Source organism: Psammomys obesus, unplaced genomic scaffold, assembly GCF_907164565.1.
Source record: "Psammomys obesus unplaced genomic scaffold, mPsaObe1.curated_primary_1811, whole genome shotgun sequence".
Taxonomy (NCBI): domain Eukaryota; kingdom Metazoa; phylum Chordata; class Mammalia; order Rodentia; family Muridae; genus Psammomys; species Psammomys obesus.
This window is the reverse complement of record NW_026596460.1, coordinates 4,681,977-4,704,944: the sequence shown is the minus strand read 5'-3', so window position 1 is coordinate 4,704,944 and position 22,968 is coordinate 4,681,977. Positions and strand designations below refer to the sequence as shown.

Genomic DNA, 22,968 nt, shown 5'->3' with positions numbered 1-22,968 from the left:
AACTCTCTAATACAGTTCCTCTTGTATACAGCTGCAGCCGTAAAACTATTTTGTTGCTACTTTATAACTGCAATATATAAACATTATAATGTCAATATCTGACATGCAGGATATCTGATATTTGACACCAGAAGAGTCTCTACCCACAGGTTGAGAAACCCTGAATTCTAACCTATAATATGCTATTAATAAGCAACTGATTCTGCTACTGGTATGCAGAAAAGGCAGGGATAAAAGACATTTTCCAGACCATAGACTCTAACCAAGTGATTCTTTTCTCTCAGAAAGACTAAATCCTGTGCGCTTGATATGGATGTAGAGAACCAGACACGGGTCACCAAGTTTATTCTAGTGGGGTTTCCTGGGAGCTTGAGCATGCGAGCAGCAGTGTTCCTGATGTTTCTTGTGGCCTATATTCTGACTGTAGCTGAAAACGTGATCATCATCCTGCTGGTGCAGCAGAACCGACCACTGCACAAGCCTATGTACTTCTTTCTGGCCAACCTGTCTTTCTTGGAGACCTGGTACATTTCTGTGACTGTGCCAAAGCTCCTGTTCAGCTTCTGGTCCATGAGTAACAGCATCTCCTTCACCCACTGTATGATACAGCTTTACTTCTTCATTGCGCTTATGTGTACAGAATATGTTCTCCTGGCTGCAATGGCCTATGACCGTTATGTGGCCATCTGCCGCCCGCTGCACTACCCCACCATCATGAGCCATGGGCTCTGTTTCCGCCTGGCTCTTGGTTCCTGGGTCATTGGCTTTGGCATCTCTTTGGCGAAGATCTACTTCATCTCTCAGCTCAGCTTCTGTGGCCCCAATGTCATCAACCACTTCTTCTGTGACATCTCTCCAGTACTTAATCTTTCCTGTACAGACATGTCCATTGCAGAGTTGGTGGACTTTGTCTTGGCTCTGGTCATCTTCCTTTTCCCACTGTCAGTCACTGTTTTATCATATGGATGCATTCTGGCCGCTGTGTTACGCATGCCAACAGGAAAGCAGAAAGCCTTTTCCACCTGTGCGTCCCACCTTGTTGTGGTCACCATCTTCTACTCTGCCACTATTTTCATGTATGCCCGACCCCGAGCTATCCATGCCTTCAACATGAACAAAGTTATTTCCATCTTCTATGCCATTGTCACACCAGCCCTCAATCCTTTCATTTATTGCCTAAGGAACAGAGAGGTCAAAGAAGCGCTAAAGAAATTGATCTATTGCCAGGCTATCCGATCTGACTAGTCTGTTATGATGAATTAGAAAGAAGATTATCTTCTTTGTTATACTATGTCCTTTCTCTTTTGATGACCTCAGTCAAGATTAATGATGTTAATATGATGTCACTATGTCCACACCAATCTTGGACACTTGTATGTATTTATGCATGAAATCTATGCTTTAAGGACATATGTACTATGTAGATGTCTATAGAAAAATAATTCTCTTTGACTATAACTCAGCATGGAGTTTATAAGACTAAGTTTAATGTAGATACATTAAACAAGATGTGATGTGGTAATGTGGTATTTGTGTGACTTGCCATGATTTGGGTCCTGCAAGTCTGAGTCTGAACAGTTCTGAGATGAAAAGATTACATGGTGTCCTTGCTTTTCCCATTAACCTGACTGGCAAAGAAAGTGGCTTCCTCAGCAATCCCATTGTCTTTGTGTCTGCAGCCAGTGTCGGTGGCAGAGGAGAGAAGCCTCTTCCTCACATCTATCCAAAACTTTTCTCTAGCACCAACTTACCAGTGTAAATACCACTCCTTAATTGGCCCTCTTTCTGCCAGCAAGAGAATGGCTTTATCCATCTGTGCATAAATTATACATTATATAACCATATCTTGTAGTCTGATACAATTTACGCACTTGTTTCTTTCTTGAAGTCTATATTTCTCTTTAGAATATTTGTTTATATCCTCTGATGTATGAGTGTAAAGTAGATGATGAATAAATCTTTGGCACAGCAATATCTAATGAGAACAAGGAAAATAATAAAGCCAGCACAGCTGCTTGACAAAGACCCAGCAAAGCTGAGCAGAGTGATGCAGTTGCTGTGGTTCAGTCTCACACTCTTGATCTCTATGTGTCGAATGCTTGGGAGTCTTTTATTATTTGTACAACTTGGGGATATTAGATTGTTGGAATTTTTTATGAATCATTTATGCCTTCTCCCAGACGTACTGGTTCTAAGCTTTCCCAGGAACGTCCTGACTGTACTGCCCCTCTGACTTTTAGAAAGATATTTTTATCTGGGCCTACTTGAAGGTCTTCCTTATGCTCTGGACTTAATTATCTGTGACTCAAATAATTATGCCAGAGTCCTCCTTATGAGGCTCTGACTCAAAGATATTCATGGCACATCTGCCCCTGCAATTACTCAGGAACAAAAGAATAAGAACAAAGTAAACTTTAAAAAAATTAAACAATATTTGGTAGGCTAGAGAAGTTGGCAGCAGACCAAATTAAAAGCCTCCTCCTAGTACTGATGGACCAAGAATGGAATGGATAAATGATAAAAAAAATAAAATATTAAGAACTCCCTTTGTTAGAAAAAGTAAACTCATACAAGGTCATTGTGGTGTCATATGACCAAGGAAGAAAGGAATATCAAGATTAGAAATATAAATATATTCTACAAGTATATAAAATATAAACACTGTATGATGGCACAAATTAAGTAATAACTGCAACATCTTTGGCCTGAAGACTTTTCCTGAGCCTAATGACAATAAGCATTCTGGCTCATTAAAAGGTAATAATACACTGCTTGGGACATGACAATGTACCTAGGCTGCTTGAATATTTTCTTTCTGTCTTGTACCCTTGAAACCACAAGAGCTACCACCCTGAGAACAGGCTGTCATGCTTTGGCAAAATATGCCCTTGAAACTGTAATATTGTTTAAAAGTTGGGTTGTGGGATTGATGAGGGAAATTGATTGCAAAAGATAATTCTGTTCTGTCAGAGTTTCTCAATGATGACTAAAGTTATGACTAACCAGAACTCATGTCCGGGGACAAAAATGATACTATCTATGTTTTGGAAAAACATACATTTATCCCTGCCAGCTAAATTCTATATAAATAAAGAACTTTCCAGACTGCCAGTCAGTCAGGATGGAAAATCCTGATCTCTGTGCCTACTCATTTCTCCCTCGTCACTCTTGTATCCACTCTTCTTCAGGCCCTGACCTCACCTGGGGCTGGGCCCAAGCAAATCTTAAATATATTCAATGCTGACTCAACTAGCCTTATTAGTTCCCCTGTCTTCCAAACCCAGGATTTTCTCGTTCATGCTCCTCTTCCTGTCTTTTCATTTACCTGTCCACAGATATAAGTAATAACATAATTTTAAGGAGTGACATGATTTTTCTTTCATGTCACTGTCATCCTCAGCTCTTTATCCAACATCCTACATAAAACATTTTGATTATCTCTGCAGATATGTTATATTTTACAATCTTCTTAACAATAGAAAAGTGAGTTCTACTGTAAGCTACATTCAACATAATGGCTCCTAGAGGTCAGAATTTAATTTTTTTATGAGCACTTTAAACAATAATAAATACTCATTACATCTGTTACAAGTTTTTTTTGAGTAAAAGAAATATTTTGAAAGTAAAAGGTATTTAGGCGGGATTACTTCCTCACTTTACAAGCACCTAGAACAAATATTCAAGGTAGTAAATATTTTCCCCAAAACATTAAAAAGCAAAAGTCAGAAGCTCAGGTCACTTGGTTCTATGCTCTGGGTCTTTCCTCTGTAGTGAAAGGGTCTCCCTAAGGAAAACAGGCTTCTTCAGAGGCCACTTGTGGAAGTTAATTGCAAAGGATTGCGTGGATAATGAACTTCTATAGCACGAGACAGCTAATAAAACATAGTGGACAAATGGGAAGCACAGATCTTAGGAAAGGAAAGGAACAAAGAGAAATAGATACATATTTCACTTTGGGAAATAAATGTGAAAAAGCAAAGGGTGTTCATATAGAAATGATTTAATGTCTGCTTCTGTATGGATTTCATGTCCTTAGTCAATTAAATGTGGTTATGAATGTTTTTGTATTTTAAACACCAAACACATGAAAGGAATTATTTTCTGAATACTTCATATGAATCAAACTATCATAGTACATACAATGGGAATATTAGATGTGATCATTAAAAGTGGCCAAGAATTTTTTTGCTGTGGAAATCAGAAAACCAAACAAGAACAAAACAGTAAAAGACAAATACCATGGAAGAATTGTTTATGCTTTCTGGAACACTGATTCCTTATATGCAAAACAGAATTTGATTATGCTTGAGGAAGACAATGCAGCCCGTCCTGATGAGACCTGATAGGCTAGGCTCAGATGGAAGGGCCTGACCCTAGCCTATCAGGTCTCATCAGGACAGGCTGCATTATCTTCCTCTGTGGCCTGGTAAGGTAAGGCTGCTCTCCCATCAGGGGGAGGTATTCAGGAGCCAGCCACTGAGTTCATGTCAGAGACAGTCCCTGTTCCCATTACTAGAGAACCCACTTTGATAATGAGCTGCCACGGGCTACATCTGTGCAGGGGTCTAGGTTATCTCCATGCATGGTTCTTGGTTGGAGTATCAATCACAGAAAAGAACCCTGGGCCCAGATTTCTAGGTTCTGTTGCTCACCTTGTGGAGCTCCTGTCCCCTCCAGGTCTTTCTATCACCCCCTTCTTTCATAAGATTCCCTGCACTCTACTCAACCTTTGGCTATGAGTCTCAGTATCTGCTTTAATACCCTTCAGGGTAGAGTCTTTCAGAGGCCCTCTGCAGTAGGTTCCTGTCCAGTTCCCTGTTTTCTCCCTCTTCCAGTGTCCAACCCGTTTGCCTTTCTGAATGAGGATTGATCATCTCTTTTTTTTATTTTTTATTAATTACACTTTATTCATTTTGTATCCCCCCCATAAGCCCCTCCCGATCCCACCCTTCCTCCCATTTCTGCATGTATGCCCTTCCCCAAGTCCACTGATAGGGGAGGTTCTCCTCTCCTTTCTGATCTTAGTCTATCAGTTCTCGTCAAAAGTGGCTGCATTGTCCTCTTCTGTGGCCTGGTAGGGCTGTTCCCCCCTCAGGGGGAGGTGATCAACGAGCAGGCCAATCAGATTATGTCAGAGGCAGTCCCTCTTCCCATTACTATGTAACCCACTTGGACACTGAACTGCCATGGGCTACACCTGTGCAGGGGTTCCAGGTCATCTCCACGAATAGTCCTTGGTTGGAGTATGAGTCTCTGGGAAGTTCCCTGCGTTCAAATTTTCTTGTTCTGTTGCTCTCCTTGTGGAGTTCTGTCCTCTCCAGCTCTTACTATTTCCCACTTCTTACATAAAATTCCATTCACTCTGCCCGACAGTTGGCCATCAGGCTCAGCATCTGCTTTGAAAGTCTGCAGGGCAGAGGCTTTCAGAGGATTGATCATCTTACCCAGGGTTTTTCTTCTTGGTTAGCTTCTTTAGGTGTACAGATTTTAATATGTTTGTCCTCTATTTTATGTCTAATATCCACTTATAAGTGAGTATATACCGTGTGCATCTTTCTGCTTCTGGGATACCTCAGGATGATCTTTTCTAGATCCACCATTTGCCTGTAAATTTCATGATTTCCTTGTTTTTGATTGCTGAGTAGTATTCCATTGTGTAAATGTACCACAATTTCTGTATCCATTCCTCAGTTGAGGGACACCTGGGCTATTTCCAGCTTCTGGCTACAAACATGGTTGAGCAAATATCCTTGTTGTGAGCTTGAGTATCTTTCGGATATATGCCTAGGAGTGGTATGGCTGGATCTTAAGGAAGCACTATTCCTAATTGTCTGAGAAAGTGCCAGATTGATTTTTTTTTTGAGTTAATTGTGTATCCAGCCACTTTGCTGAAGGTGTTTATCAGCTGTAGGAGTTCTCTGGTATAATTTTGGGGTGTTATGTATAGTATCATATCATCTGAAAATAATAATACTTGGACTTCTTTCTTTCCAATTTGTATCCCTTTGATCTCCTTTAGTTTTCTTATTGTATTAGCTAGGACTTCAACTACTATGTTTAATAGGTATGGAGAGAGGGGACAGCCTTTTCTTGTTGCTGATTTTAGCGGAATTGCTTTAAATTTCTCTCCACATTTGCTGTTGGCTATCAGCTTGCTGTATATTGCCTTTATTATATTTAGGTATGTACCTTGTATCCCTGATCTCTCCAAGACTTTTAACATGAAGGGATGTTGGATTTTTGTCAAAGGGTTTTTCTGCATCTAATGAGATGACCATGTGTTTTTTTTTTTCTTTCAGTTTATGTATATGGGGCATCACATTGTTGGATTTTCCTATGTTGAACTATCCATGCATCCATGGATGAAGCCTACTTGGTCATGGTGGATGATTTTTTTTATGTGTTCTTGGATTTTGTTGCTGAGTATTTTATTGAGTATTTTTGCATCTTTGTTCTGAAATTTTCTTTCTAGGTTGAATCTTTGTGTGGCTTAGGCATCAAGGTGTTTATAGCTTCTTAAAATGAATTGGGCAATTGTCCTTCAGTTTCTATTTGGTAGAATGGGTTAAAGAGTTTTGGTATTAGCTCTTCTTTGAAAGTCTGGTAGAATTCTGTGCTGAAGCCATCTGAGCCTGGGTTTTTGGGGGTGGGGGTAGGAGACTTTTAATGACTGCTTCTATTTCCTTAGGAGTTATAGGGCTTTTTAGAGTGTTATTCTAATCTTGATCTAACTTTGGTAGATGGACTCTATTAAGAAAATTACCCATTTCATTTAGATTTTCCAGTTTTGTGGCGTACTTTTGAAGTAAGACCTAATGAATCTTTGGATTTTCTCAGTGTCCATTGTAATAGGTATGTTGTGCCTTCATTTTCATTGAATTCTAGAAAGTCTTTAATTTCTTTCTTTCTTTCTTTCTTTCTTTCTTTCTTTCTTTCTTTCTCTCTCTCTCTCCCTTTCTTTCTTTCTTTCTTTCTTCCTTCCTTCCTTCCTTCCTTCCTTCCTTCCTTCCTTCCTTCCTTCCTTCCTTCCTTCCTTCCTTCCTTCCTTTCTTTCTTTCTTTCTTTCTTTCTTTCTTTCTTTCTTTCTTTCTTTCTTCCCAGACCCATTGGTAATTGAGTAGACAATTGTTCAGTTCACATGAGTTTGTAGGCTTTTGGTTGTTTATGTTGTTGTTGAGTTCTGGCATCAATCTATAGTAGTAGTCTGGTAAGATGCAAGGTCTATTTCAATCTTCTTCTATCTGTTGAGACTTGCTTTGTGACTGAGTATATGCTCAATTTTAGAGAAGGTTCCATGTGATGCTGAGGAGAATGTATACTCTTTTGTTTTGTGAAATGTTCTGTAGATATCTGTTAGATCCATTTGGTTCATAACCTTGGTTAGTTTTATTATTTCTCTGTTTAGTTTCTGTCTCGATGACTTGTCCTTAGGTGAAAGCAGGGTGCTGAAGTTTCCCACTGTTAATGTGTGGGGTTCAAAGTGTGATTTAAGCTTTAGTAATGTTTCTTTTATGAATGTTGGTGTCCTTGCATTTGGGGCATAGATGTCCAGAACTGAGATGTCACCTTGGTGGGTTTTTCCTTTGATGAGTATGAAGTGCTCTTCCCCATCTCTTTTGATTACTGTTGCTTGAAAGGATATTTTATTAGATATTATAATAGCTACCCCTGCTTGTTTCTTAGGTCCATTTGCTTGGAAAACCTTTTTCAAGCCCTTTGCTTTAAGGTAATGTTTATCTTTGTTGCTGAGATGTGTTTTTTGTATACAGCAAAATGGTGGATTTTGTTTACTCATGCATACTGTTAGCCTGTGTCTTTTGATTGGGGAATTGATGTTGAGCTATATTCATGAGTCCATTGATGTTAAGAAATATCAATGACCAATGGTTATTTATTCCTGTAATTCTGATATTGGTGGTGGTAGTGTCAGTGTGTTTGTGTGTTCTTCCCTTCTTTTATTATTTTGCTGGCATGAAATTATTTATTTCCTTTGTTTTCTTAGGTATAGTTACCCTTGTCATATAAAAGTCTTCCTCCTAGTATCCTCTGTAGGGATGGGTTAGTAGAAAGATATTGTTTATATTTGGTTTTGTCATGGAATATCTTGCTTTTTCCATCTATAGTGATTGAATGTTTTCTGGATATATTAGTCTGGGCTGACATCTGTGGTATCTTAGGATCTACAAGATATCTTCCCAGGCTCTTTTGGCTTTTAAAGTCTCTGTTGTCAAACCACTGTGGTAAGACATGATTTAAAAAAAAAATCCATGTTTTGGATTTTGACATTGGGTTGATGCTGGCTTTAAGAATGTCTGAGAAGGGTACAGACATGGTCAGATTTAAAATCAAGATAGATGTTGAGTAGAGAGAGTGTGAGACACTGGACAAGCTGATTAGACACTTGAGAAGAAAGACTGTGTTGTGGTTAAGATCTCATGACAGAGATCAGGACTTCAGGGGAAGACGAGAGCAGCAGGCAGAATGATGTTCCATTATCTGAATAAGGACAACTTTAACATGAATGTCATCAGACACTAGCCCATCTTTAAAACCAATCCTTCTGGATGCTTTTTTATCTACATATCTCAGAGTACAGTGAAACGGGAAAAAGAGTTATTAGGGCAGGATACTGGTGTATTGATGCTCTGGATGGTGGTAAGGAAATCACATCCTCACCCTGGTGTTCAATCATCAAAACAGCATCATACCTGTAGCCACAAGTCAGAGCTTGTGTAAAATGATAAAGGTTAAATTTCCTTGGCTAAAATGTAAGGAGAGTCAACAACTAAGAGATTTGAGTTAAGAAGGCTGAAAAGAACCAGGGCAGAATGAGCAGTTAACAGTGTCATGTAAATCTTCAGGAAAAAAATGTCTTGTGAAAGACACCATTGATGGCCTATACAGCAGCAGCAGCAGCCATGAGACAAGTCAGTATTACAGTGGATTAAAGCATACTGGGGTTTCAGGAAATGTAGGCAGTCTGTGTGAACAATTTTCTCAAAAAGGAATATATTTTTAAAACATATAACCCAAAATCCAGGAAGAAACATAGCCAACTAAACTATATGACCATCAGGAAATTGCAAAATGAACAGAATATTTAAATAAATATTTATCTAAAAGTTCATATAAATATAAACATAAAAGGGTTTTACAGACAGAATGACTATCAACTAGGAAAAGAAGTTTCAATGAGGGCTTAAGAAGTTGTTAACTATCATCAGTTACTACATGGTAAAATCAAGAAGTCAATATCTAGCTTTTTTATTAAACACAATAACATATTAATTACAAAATAAAGGTAGTAGTATAGCCATGTGTCACTTAATGAGAAATATGAACTTGGGATTTCATTACTGTGAAATTTCATAAACATCAAACCTCTAAACCAAAGGAAACAACAAATCTTCCTCTCAGAAATATGTTCTGGGATAGTGTACTACTGAGACAGCACAACATGATGAAAGCAACCAATTCTTTTATGAAGATGTGAAGGGGTCAGGAGGAAAGAAAGATACAACAGATAAGGAATGGCAACAGTATTCTAGGCTTATTATTAACAGGAGACTCTATTGGTAGCTAAGACTCCATGTGGATTCCTGAGTAATGGGAACAGGGGCTGCCTCTGTCATGAACTAGATTGCCTGCTCTTTGATCATTTGCTCCTGGTGATGGAGCCTTACCAGGCCACAGACAAGGATCCAGGCATTCCTGATGAGACTTGATAAGCTATAGGCAGATTGTTGAGGAGGAGAGCTCTTCGTTTCAGTAGACTACGGGAAGGAGATGGGGGGGGGGAAGAGGAAGAATTGGGAGAAACTGAGGGAGGGGGCTTCAATCAGGATTTATAATAAATAAATTGTAAAAATAAATAAATAAGAAAAAAGTCTGTTGAGAAAGGTGGTGTAATTCTAATAAATCTGTCTTTATATGTTACTTGAAATTACCCTTTGAGGCTTTGAATATTCTTTCTTCTGTACATTTAGTGTTTTAAGTATTATGTGATGAGAGGATTTTATTTATTTATTTATTTATTTATTTATTTATTTATTTATTTATTTATTTATTTTTGGTCCGATCTATTTGGTGTTCTGTAGGCTTCTTGTGTGTTTATAAACATCTCTTTCTTTAGGTTCGAAATTTTTTCTTCTATAATTTTGTTGAAGACATTTTCTGAACCTTTTAGTTGGGGATCTTCTCCGTATTCTATTTCTATTATTATTAGGTTTGGTCTTCTCCTGTTGCCTCAAATTTCTTGGATTTTTTTTCTGTTATAAAAAATTTTAATTTAGCATTCTCTTTGACCAATGTATTGATTTTTTCTATCATATCTTCTTTGCCTGAGATTGTTTCTTCCATCTCTTGAGGTCTGTTGGTGATGATGACATTTGTAATTTCTGTCCTCTTTCCTAGGTTTTCCACTTCCAAAAATGGTCCCAGTTTGTGTTTTCCATATTGCTTCTATTTCCCTTTTCAGGTCTCGAACAGTTTTACTCATTTCCTTCTCCTGTTTGCTTATATTTTCCTGTATTTCTATTATTATTATTATTATTATTATTATTATTACTATTATTATTATACAATGTATTCACTTTTGTATCCTGGTTGTAAGCCCCTTCCTCATATTTTCCAGGTCCCATCCTCCCTCCCTCTTCCTCCTCTATTCCTCTCCCTCAGTCCACTGATAGGGGAAGTCTTTTTCCCCTAGTCTATCAGGTTCCATCAAGACTGCCTGGATCCTCTTTCTCTATGAGCCGACGTCACCCCACCAAGAAAAAGTAATAAAGGAGCAGGCAGCTGTGTTCAGAAACTGTCTCTTCTCCCCTTACTAGGAGACCCAGATAGAGACTGAGCTGTCTATGGGCTACATCTGAGCAGGGGGTCTATATCCTCTCTATGCACAGTCTTTGGGTGGTGTGCATCAGTCTCTGCAATGGCTCCTGGGCTCAGCTTTTATGTTTCTGTTGGTTTCTTATTCAGGCTCCTGTCCCCTCTGGGCTTTCTCCACCTTTTTCCATAAGACTCTGTGCATTCTGTCCAAAGTTTGGTTGTGAGTCTCTGCATCTGCTTTGATCCCCTGCTGGTTGGATACTGTGATAGGCTCCAGTCCTTTTCCCTCTCTTTTACTGTTTCTACTATCTATCCTGTTTGACCTTCTGAGTGAGGTTTCAGCTTCTTCTCTAGTGTCGTAATTGTTGTTTAGCTTCTTTAGGAGTTTTAGAATGTTTATCCCAATTTATATGGCTAATATCCACTTATAAGTGAGTATATGCCATATGTGTCTTTCTACTTCTGGGTTGCCTCACTCAGGATGATCTTTTCTAGTTCATCCATTTCCCTGAAAAACTCATGATTTCCTTGTTTTTAATTGCTGAGTAGTATTCCATTATGTGAATGTACCACAATTTCTGTATCCATTCTTCAGTTGAAGGGCATCTAGTTTGTTTCCAGATTCTGGCTATTATGAATAAAGCTGCTGTGAACATAGTTGAGCAAATGTCATTTTTGTATGGCTAAGCATTTTTCAGATATATGCCCAGGAGTGGTATAGCTGGGTCTTGAGGTAGTGCTGTTCCCAGTTTTCTGAGAAAGCACAATAGTGATTTCCAAAGTGGTTGTACAAGTTTGCATTCCCACCAGGAATGGAGAGAGTTGCCCTTTGTCCACATACTCTTAAGTATGTGTTGTCACTTGAGTTTTTGAGCTTAGCCATTCTGATCAGTGTTAAGATGGAATCTCAGAGTCATTTTGATTTGCGTTTCCCTAATGCCTAAAGATGTTGAACATTTCTTTAAGTATTTCGCCACTGTTCACCATTCGATATTCCTTTGTTGAGAATTCTCTTTAGCTCTGTAGCTCATTTTTTAAATTGGATCATTGGGTTTGTTGGTGTTTAATTTCTTAAGTTCTTTATATATTCTGGATATTAGCCCTCTGTCAGATGTAGGGTTGGTGAAGATATTTTCACACTCTATAGGCTGTCATTTTGTTCTGTTGACCATGTCCTTTGATTTACAGAAGCTTTTCAGTTTCATGAGGTCCTATTTATTGATTGTTGATCTTAGAGTTTGAGGTCTTGGTATTCTGTCTAGAAAGTTGTCTACTACGCCAATGAGATCAAGGTTCTTCCCCACTTTTTCTTCCAACAAGTACTGTCTCTAGTTTTATGTTGAGATATTTCATCTGCTTGGACTTTACTTTTGTGCAGGGTATTAAGTATGGATCTATTTGCATTTTTCTATATGAAGACAACTGGTTAAATCAGCATCATTTGTTGAAGATGCTATCTTTTTTTTTCCATTATATGCTTTTGACTTCTTTGTCAAAAATCAGGTATCTACAGGTGTGTACATTTATTTCTTAGTCTTCGATTCAATTCCATTGATCTACCAGTCTGTTTCTATCTTAGTACCATGCATTTTTTTATTAGTTTCTCTATAGTACAGCTTGAGATGGGGGATGAAGATAACTCCTGAAGATTTTTGTCATACAAGATTGTTTTAGCTATTCTGTTTTGTTTTGTTTTTTTTCCATATGAAGTTGAGAATTGTTCTTTCAAGGTCTGTAAAGAATTGTGTTGGTATTTTGATGGGGATTGCATTAAATCTTTAGGTTGCTTTCAGTAGGATGGCCATTTTCACTATGCTAATCTATCAATCCATAAGCATGGGCTAGCTTTCCATCTTCTGATATCTTCTTCAATTTCTTTCTTCAGAGTCTTGAAGTTTTTTTCATATAAGTTTTTCACTTGCTTGGTTAGAGTTATACCAAAGTACTTTTAAGTTTTTTTGTGGCTATTGTGAAAGTTGTTTTTTCCCTAATTTTTTTCTCAGCCCTTTTGTCTTTTGTATACAGGAGGTCTACTGATTTTTTTTAAGTTAATTTTGTACCCAGTCACTTTGCTGAAGGTGTTTACCAGTTGTAAAAATTCTGTGGTAGAATTTTGGGGGTCGTTCATATATACTATCATATCGTCTACAAATAGCAATACTTTTACTTCTATTTTTCCCAATTTGTATCCCCTTGATCTCCTTTAGTTGTCTTATTGCTCTAGCTAGAAATTCAAGTAATCTATTAAAGAAGTATGGAGAGAGTTGGGAACCTTGTCTTGTTGCTGATTTTATCAGAATTGCTTTTAGTTTCTCTCCATTCAATTTAACGTTGGCAATCAGCTTGCTGTATATAACCTTTATTATGTTTAAGCATGATCCCCTTGTGTCCTTGATCTCTCCAAGATATTCATCATGATGGGGTGTTGGATTTTGTCAAAGGATTTTTCTTCATCTAAAGAGATTATCATGTATTTTTTTTCTTTCAGTTTATTTATGTGGTGTATTACATTGATGGATTTTTGTATGTTGAACCATACCTGCAGCCCTGAAATGAATCTTACTTGATCATGGTGGATGATGTGTTTGATTTACTCTTAAATTAGAGTTGCAAGTATCTTATTGTGTATTTTTGTGTCAATGTTCATAAGAAAGATGGGTCTGACATTTTCTTTCTTTATTGAATTTTTGTGTGGTTTAGGTATCAGGGTTACTTTGGCTTCATATAATGAGTTTGGTAGTGTTCCTTCCATTTCTATTTTGTGGGATAGTTTGAGGAGTATTGGTGTTAGCTCTTCTTTGAAAGTCCGGTAGAATTCCACACTAAAACCATCTGGCCCTGGGCTTTTTTTGGTTGAAGACTTTTGATAACTGTTTTTATTTTCTTAGGGGTTACAGGGCTGTTTAAACTGTTTACCTGTTCTTGATTTAACTTTGGTAGGTGAAATCTTTTAAGAAAATTATCCATTTTCTTTAGATTTTCCAATTTTGAGGAATACAGAGTTTTGAAGTAAGACCTAACAATTCTTTGGATTTCCTCAGTGACTGTTGTTATGGTCCCTTTTTCATTTCTAATTTTATTAATTTGGATGTTGTCTCTCTGTTGTTTAATTAGTTTGGCTAGGGGCTTATTTATCTTGTTGATTTTTTCAAAGAACCAACTCTTGGTTTCATTGATTTTTTTGTATTATTGTCTTTGTTTCTGATTTATTAATTTCAGCCCTGTCTGCCTTGTTTCTGTCAAGTTAAGTAAATGTCTAAACCACAGTATAAAATGCATTTTAACTAGCTGGTTTAACACATTGTGAAGACTGTCATCCATTATCTTTGGTATGACACATTGTGTAGACTGCCATCCATTATCATTGTCTGAGAAAAACATGTTCTCACTGGCCACCATCCTATCTCTTTTCAGCCAGTTTTCCTTTAATGTCTTATTGCTGCATCAATTTCTGGTACAATAGCAGATACAGAAATATAAAACCCAGCATAAATTGACTAAAAAAATAATAAGAATATACAGTCTCTCATATCTAGAGATCCCAGATGCCACAAGTATAATAGTTTACTAATTTAGGACTATCAGGTCAGCAAGTTGTGATATGGTTGGCTTCACTCTTGTGCATCATACAAAGGAATTCATTACAGACCATATTTTCAAGAGGAGGCTCCTTTGGTTCCCTTTATTTTGTTCCAAATTTTTTTTGTCCATATTATTTTTCTGCCCAAACTGACCCTCCTTATTCAAACTCTCCTGGCTGAGCACCAGCCTCCTAATCCATCCTCTGATTACCGCTTGTGAGAACACAGCCTTTTCAGCAAAGGAGGCCTTGATGAATATCAGATAAATTTTTTTTGGCCTCAATTATGTCCAATGCTTGAGTCGGATAAACATTTTTTTATTCACCTCTCTTCTGTCTGCGAGAATAATCATGACTTCTTCAGTAAAAATTCTTCTTTATTGGACATTTAGTGGATGCTACACTGGAGGTGTGGAACAGACTTAAGAGCAAATTCGGATTTAAAGGTTCCAGGAACCAGTGACATGGAGATAGCATTAGCATCACTGGAGTGGGCAGGACAAGTATAGGATGATGTAACACTCAACGTTAGTAGGAACTAGAGCAGTGTGGTTCATGGGAAATCTGGAAGGAGCTGAAGGCTGGAAAGAATTGAGCTGGGCTGCAGACATAGGAAAAATTATAACAAGGATTAGAAAAAAAATTTGCCATCTGTCTCACTTACTTCCCCTTCCCACCACTTACTTCCTTTCATCTCCATTTTTAAAATTCATCTAAGAGTTGGGTAGCTAAAGAACTCAAGATATGAAGATATAGAATCCAGCATCTTTACCACAGAAAGTCAGAGACCATAGTTGGACAGTAGAAAGGTGTGGAACAAACAGAGACTCAATGCAAGAGGAGAGCTGTAAGGGTTTCTGTAGACACCATGGCCACCAGGATTATCCTGCAAAAGGCAAGAACAAAGTCCAGTTCAACATGACTCAGCAGTTGTTTTGGGGGTCAAACTTCTAGAGTCTGACACCAGATAGTTTATTTTAGGCACAGCTCAATTTAGGGAAAAAGTTTTCTAATGATAATCAACTGAGTCTCATGTGTACAACAAAAACACGAGTACTTTGAAACTCTTGTAAATTTCAAGTGACATATTCCAAAAGATGTGTTCTGTAGGTTAACGAAGAACGCAGGCTCAAGGATATACATTGCTCACCATAAGGGTGTGGAGGAAAACAGCATTATACATTAACTGAGACAAACAGGTTCTCGATAAGGATCTGGGGCCTGGTCATCTAGATAGCACAGAGATCACCAGGCTATTAATTACCCCTGATACCAGCCTTCTGGGTAGAAAACAGGTTACACATCTTTCTTTTTTAAGAGACAATCCTGTGTGTTTATCATTCCTGGTTTCCCTAGTGCTGGTCTGTGAGCAGAAGGACCTCCATGTCTGCTATAGACAGCTTCTGCCTTAGGCTCTCTAGGAGGAGGTGTCAAGTGCTGCAGGGACTGAGGCAGCCTCTTACTCTGAAGTCTAAAGGAGAAGGGCCAGTCATGAGAAATGCAGAATAGAAACAGAACAGCACAGACATTTGAGACTTGTTTGAAAAAATCCCCAGCTATATAAATTTACATTGTAGTGAAAACTAGAGGAGTGTGGTCCATGAGAAACTTTAATAATGTTGGGAATACATTAAAGCATAGGACCTTCTTCTGATGTATACATTTATACTAAATATTACCTGTATAATTTTCTAAAAATAACTGATGAGGTGCTGATTACAATGTATCAGAAGATGAGTGAGGCAGAATGTTGAAAAACAAAATGGTGGAATAACATCTCACCATTCACTGGAGGGCTTAGGAAAGTGATACAAAGTGTTTCTGATAAAAATGACAGAAAATGTCTCATATTGTTGAGTAAGCAATGGCTTGTAAATAAATAATTACAAAACTGATGTACATATAAAATATATGCCTGTAGAAAGTATATGTGTGTTTATGAAAAGAGAAAAGAAGGCATTTACAGTAAAAATGAAGAGATGAGAAAAAAATGGGCCCAATATTAGAGAAAGAATTAATAAGCAACAGGATTGAGAGAATAGAGGTGCTTGTCTCATGAGTCTCCTTCTTTTGCTCTTGTGCTAAGGATCTCACACCAAGACAGGATAGTTAGTGGAGAAATAAGCACAATACATTCTGGTTGTTTATGCATGTTCACTTTCAGATTCGCTTAAAACATCTGAGTTACTTCTGACCCAAAGAGTAAGCATATAGGTAAAGAAAGAATGTTACTTCAAAATATAAAGTTGAGGTAAAAGATTTCTTGTAAATAGCATAGATTGACAAGAAGCTAGTTGCTAGCCACTTGATATTAACGATTTTGAAGTATCAAAATTATGAGACCAAGCTCCTAGTTTAGAACAAGTTTATCAACATCTTTTCTTGTTGAAAAGTTTGTCAGGATAACTGTCTTAGTTACTTTTTTATTGCTGTGAAAAAAAATTGACATAGGCAACTCATAGAAGAGTCTATTTGCTTTTGCAATTCCAGGAAGTTAGAGTCCAAGGGGATGGAGTGAAGGTACTGAGGAGCAAAGGCATGTGACTGGAACAGGAAGTTCAAGGTCCACATCTTGAATCCCAAGCACAAAGCAGAGAGATAAGTTGAAATGGCACGGGTCTTCAAACTCCCAAATCCTGCCCCCAGTGTCCTTGACAAGGCCACATATCCTGTACCTACCCAAATAGTTCTGGGGACAGAGTATTCAAACATCTGAGCCTCTGGTTAGCATTCTCATTCAAACCACAACAGTAACAGTGGAACGCAAGTCTAATAAGAGTTGAAGGCAACTATTAAAACTGTAAAAAGCCTACTTAACATTTGGGCAACACCCTCTGTGTGGGTGCACGCACACACATGAGTATGTGTACATGTGCTGCATATAGTTATGAATGCACATGCAGGCCAGACGTAGATGCTAAATGTCTTTTTCAGTTTCTCTACACCTCATTTTCTGAGACCAAGTCTTCCATTCAAGCTGGATTCCATTCACTAATTCTGCCATCCTGGCTGGTCAGTGAGCTCCTCCAGGTATCTGCTTATTTCTGTGATCCTAATCTACGATGACAGCAGTAGGCCTTCATACCTGGATTACTTTTCAATGAGTGTTTAGGTCTTCATGCTTACATAACAAACACTTTACTACTTGAGACATCTCCGTAGCCATTTTGTTTGTTTGTTGGCAATATGTATCCCAAGCTGGCCTTAGACTTTATAAGTAGCCAAGGATGGTTTTGAATTTCTCTTTCCTTTTCAAGCTCTGGAATGCTGGGATTGGAGTATGTATGTCCAGCTTAGGTGATGCTAACAGAACCCAAGGTTATATGCATGATAGGTTGACATTGTATCTCAATGTTGCTGCATTCCTAAATCCCACCTCTTTTTATGATTCATGTTTATTTTGAAACACCAAGGGATCCCAAAGGTATGCTGAAACCATGTGGCAAATAACACCTTTTTTTGGAAAAAAAAAAAGTTTATAGTTTATTTCTTTTTTATTAATTTTTACAATTTTAGATATTTTTAATTTTAATTTTTATATTATTTACAGTTTATTCACTTTGTGTCCCAGCTGTAGCCTCCTCCTTCATTCCCTCCCAATCCCACTCTCCCTTCCGCATCTTCTCCCATGCTCCTCTCCAAGTCCACTGATAGGGGAGGTCCTCCTCCCCTTCCATCTGGCCCTAGCCTATCAGGTCTCATCAGGACTAGTTGCATTGTGTTCCTATGTGACCTGGTAAGGCTGCTCCCCACTCATATGGAAGTGATCAAAGAGCCAGCCACTGAGTTCATGTCAGAAGCAGTCCCTGTTCCCCTTATTAAAGGAACTCACTTGGATATTGAGCTGGCATGGGCTACATCTGTGCAGGGGTTTTAGATTATCTCCATGCATGGTCCATGGTTGTAGTATCAGTCAAGTATCAGAAAAGACCCCTAGGCCCAGATTTCTTTGTTCTGTTGCTCTCCTTGTGGAGCTCCTGTCCTCTCCGTGTCATTCTATCTCCCCTTTCTTTTATAAGATTTCCTGCACTCTGCTCAAAGTTTGGATATGAGCCTCAGCATCTGCTTTGACACATTGCTGGGTAGACTCTTTCAGAGACCCTCTGTGGTAGGCTCCTGTCCTGTTTCCTTTTTCTCCCTCTTCCAAATTCCATCCTGTTTGCCTTTCTGAGTGAGGATTGTTCATACTATATCTAAAAACATAGCTACTAAATTTTAAGAGATTTTCCTATATATAGGCAGAAAGTAAGGATTTTTATATCTCTTCCGCATTCTGTACCACTTCTTATTTTCTACTTTGTATTTTTCTGTCTTGGAATTCTGTATTATTCATTTCTAAGACAGAATATCTCCCATCACCCAAATAAAAATGCTAATCTAGTGAGAACAACTTTCTTTGAAAATCACACAAGATTTCTGTCCACTAAACCTTGGTTTTGCTCACATGCTTTCTTCAGAGCTTCTGGCTCTGTTTCTCTCCCTGGCAAATTCTTCTGCAGCTCTCTCTTCTGACAGTCCCCACTAGGAGCTCGTGTTCTCAAGCTCTTCATTGTTTCCAAAGTCCATCATTCTGCAGCAGGCTGCCCTGTCTTGTTTTAGGTTATTTCCAGTACATAATGTTTATCTTTCCCGTTCCATTAGTCTTTACCTGCTTCTGGAATCGTACTTGGTACCACTTGCTTCCTTCTTCTTACTGGAGGTTCAGTCCTCTCTCCTATGTCTCTAAGTTCAAAAGAACACAGTTCTTGTCTTACCCTCTTGCAGTCCCCAGGGCCTTCACATGGAGTTGACTCTCAGTTAACCCTGAGAGTCCAGATCGTGTGACAGGAATATTTCTGAGAAAGAGAAAAGGGACAAAAAAAGTTGACTAAGGCCACACATGAGTATTTCTCCATAACTGCTTTAAATGTTCTGTAATGGTTCCTTAAGGGACTCATCCCACAAAAAGACCACCTGCCCCCAACAGAGTTCTGTACTAAATGCAACACAGTATCATCGGTGAGTGACTTGCTTCTGATGGTACAGCCACCCTCACATTGGCTTGACAGATCTACTTAGTTTTTAAAGTAACAAAGAATGATATGCAGTGCTGAGTCAGAAAAAGTGCAGAACAGCTTGGCTTTGCATAAAGAGAGAAGCCTAGACATCAGATGATAAGTTTCAAGATAAACACAAATGTGATTGTTTCTGTCACCACTCACCAAGTCCTAGTGGACTCTGGTTGTTATCTTCTTTGTGTCTACATCAGTAACCATTCCCTATGTCCCTTGATGGCTCCAGCCTTCACCTCTTTTGTCAGTGATCTTTAGGCCATCGCTGATTTCCATGAGGGTGTGTGTATTGTCACACTCCTTCAGCCTGCAGCTCTGTTTATCTCTCACTCCTGCCACAGAGCCTCTTGGCCAGCACACATAACTGTGTAGATGAAGGCTCTGCTCAAGAGACCCCGTGAAAAAGTCTTCAGTTGCCCCCTCATCTACAGAGTAAAATGTAAGACTGTACTTGGACATCCACCATTCTCCACTGCCCGTTTCAATATGTTTTCCTTATATAACGTAAATTGAACTGGACCTCAAACTTACCTAAAGTACCCCCATTCACATAAATAGCTCAGCTAATTCTTCAGCCTGTGCCCTCAGGATATTATCATTTTTGTCTATGTTATGATTTTTAAAACAATGTTTCCCATCTTTCTGTTCACATCTACTCTTACCAAGAGAAGTCTCCTGGATGATATCATTTTTTCTTAGATGACTATAATACTGTTATATACAGACCAAGCAACCAGTATGTGTTTGTTTAATAAGGTATTTGAGGCTTACTTTAATATTTCTCCATAATTTTTTTGGTTTTGTTTTGTTTTATTTATGTATATGAGGACTCTATCTGAATTTCTACCTGCATTCCAGAAGAGGACATCAAATCACATCATAGATAGTTATGAGCCACCATGTAGTTTGCTGGAAATTGGCAGTGCTCTTAACCGCTAAGCCATCTCTCCAGCCCTACACCCATGACATTCTAATAAACACTCCTGTGAAGAAAAAGTTCTTTCCGCACACATTGGGAAGTTCAGAGAAAAAGATATAGATATGTATTCAATATATACTTTACATGCTACAGTAGCTTTCATATGAAAAAAAGATGAGGCACAGACCCTTATCCTAGACCCTTATCCTATTTTTGAATATTAATATTTACCTTAAAAGGAAAACAAAAGGATTTAGATAGTTGAACAATGATGGAAAAGGTAATCTTCAATTTGATCTTTTTTATAAAATACATAAATAATTCACAAAATCTACAAAATTCGATAATTAATAACTATGACACCCAAGTAGAGCTAATGCAGCTGACATCCACGGCTCCAATACAGGGCACATTAACAGTTGAGCAAACAGAGGAAACAGATGGATCCTCACCTTCCTTTAGTCCTTCTCCCTGAAGCAGGTCATCCACTGTCACTTGAAGGACCTGAGAAGCTGGAATGTGTGTATACCTGGAGGAAAATTCTCCTTACCTCTGAAGCACAGGCTCACACAAGAATGTGTGCATGCCAGGACTGCTGCTTTACATTCCCTGTCCCAACCCACTTCCCAACAGTTCTCCCTTCATGGGAAATGTAGCCATAAAAATGTCTTCCCCTCTCCATAAAATTTCTTAAATTTATTTATTTTTATAATCTATCCACTTTACAACCCTATTGTAGCCCCCTCCGTCATTTCCTTCCAGTCCCAGCCTTCCTGCCTCTTCCCTTCCCATAGTTCTCAGAAAGGGGGAGCCCTCTCCCTCTACCATCTGACCTCAGCCTATACAGTTTCATCAGGACTGCCTGCATCCTCTTCCTCTGTGGCCTGGCAAGTCACTCCCAACCAGGAGAAAGTGATCAAAGAGCAGGCAACAGAGTCCCTGTCACAGACAGCTCTTATTCCCTGTAGCTTGCCTTCTTGGGTTGTATTTTTCCTTCAAGTATCTTTGTGGGGCTGGATTTGTGGATAAATACTGTTTCTTCCATTGTGTCTTCTACACCTAAGAGTCTTTCCTCCATCTCTTGTATTCTGTTGGAGGTGCTTACCTTTGTAGTTTGTTTTCTTTCCTAAGTTCTCCCTCTCCAGTTTTTCTTTAGTTTGTGTTTTTTTTAATGTTTCCATTTCCATTTTCAGACCTTGAACTATTTTGTTGATTTTCTTCACCTATTTGTATTTTCCTGCCTTTCAGTCAGTTCCTTCACTCTTTTGTTTGAACTTTCCTCTAGTTCTTTCAGTGATTTAATCATTTCCTCTCTAAAGGCCATAATCTGTTTGACTGTATCATCCTGTATTTCTTTATAGATTTTATTCATTTCCTCTGTCATAAGCATAGATTTAACATCATTTTTTTGAGTTTCATTTGTGTTAGGGTATCCAGGGTTGCTTGCCTTTGGGTAACTGGGTTCTGGAGATGCCATATTGCTTTGGCTTTTGTTGATTGTGTTTTTACGTTGGCCTTTACCCATCTGGTTTGTCTCTGGTGTTGGCGCTTAGCTTCTGGTGTCTGCTGGAGACTGGTGCAGAGGGGTGGGGAAAGGGTAGTGGAAAAAGCCCTGGGCAGGAAGCTGATGTTCCTGCAGGAGCTGGTCCTCAGGGTATCTCAGCAGCTCTCAGGTGTATGATCCTGTGGGCTAACTGGACTTCTTAGGAGCTCAGAGGCTGTCCTCTCACCAGGGGAAGTCCTGGAGACAGCTGCCCTGCCACTGGCTTTCTTACTCTGATGTTAATGAGTTGCAGCTGCCTAGACACTGTGCTCAAAGACACTGTGTTTCCTAATGCAGCCATGAAGAAGCAGGGAGCCCAGAGGTTTGGTTGGTTCCCCTAGAGAGACAAGCTGAGCTTTGGAGAGTCATCTGAAGCTGTTCCTGAGTCTTCCGAGTGTCAGGAGGCCTGCAATTAGAGCTTCAGGCCGCAATACCGAGGAGGTGTTCATTTGCTGGTGAGTACAGCACGCAGACGAGTGACTAGATGCTGGAAACCCAGAGCCTGCAGGAACCCATGAACTTTTCCAGGGATTAGCTGGGTGACCTAAGGTTGGACCTGATTGTTTCCATGAGTTTGGGATTTCCTCTCAACTAGAAGACCCAGCCTCTGGTGTTTTGTGGTCCACAGTTCAGTCTGTTGGTCATTGTGCAGTCACTGCTGCCCTGCTGATCAGACACAGTGTGCGATCCTCCATAAAACTCCTTAAAAGATATCTTTTGGGGTTTATTAGCAACTATGTGTAATTTCAATACTAGAAAAACTGTGATTCTCTGTGTTGTTAAAATGTAAATTATATTTAAAACAACAGATAAGATAATCATTTTGTTGAGCCTGGACAAATGGATTGATCAGCAATACCATCTCACGTAAGGTATAAATAGTCCAGCTCCAGATGTGGCTGCGAGGTGTTGTGAGCAGAGGGGCTTTGCTGCCCTTTCAGCATATGTTTCAGTTGTATAAGATAAGTAAGTTCTAATTATTTACAGTTTAGCATAATGTCTATAGTCTGTATTGTATTACATTTTGTGGTAAGAGAAAAGATAC

At 38.7% G+C, this 22,968-nt stretch overlaps 1 protein-coding gene across 1 annotated transcript; it reads left to right on the top strand.

Moving 5' to 3' along the window:
• Positions 1-309: 309 nt before the first annotated feature.
• LOC129669970 (olfactory receptor 6B1) lies at positions 310-1,245 on the top strand. Its single transcript, XM_055598340.1, has one exon. The coding sequence runs from the start codon at positions 310-312 to the stop codon at positions 1,243-1,245; it is 936 nt and encodes a 311-aa protein (XP_055454315.1).
• The last annotated feature ends 21,723 nt before the right edge of the window (positions 1,246-22,968 follow it).

Excerpts from the sequence above, each read along its gene's own strand:
- LOC129669970 (XM_055598340.1), top strand. The coding sequence starts at position 310 with ATGGATGTAGAGAACCAGACACGGGTCACCAAGTTTATTCTAGTGGGG.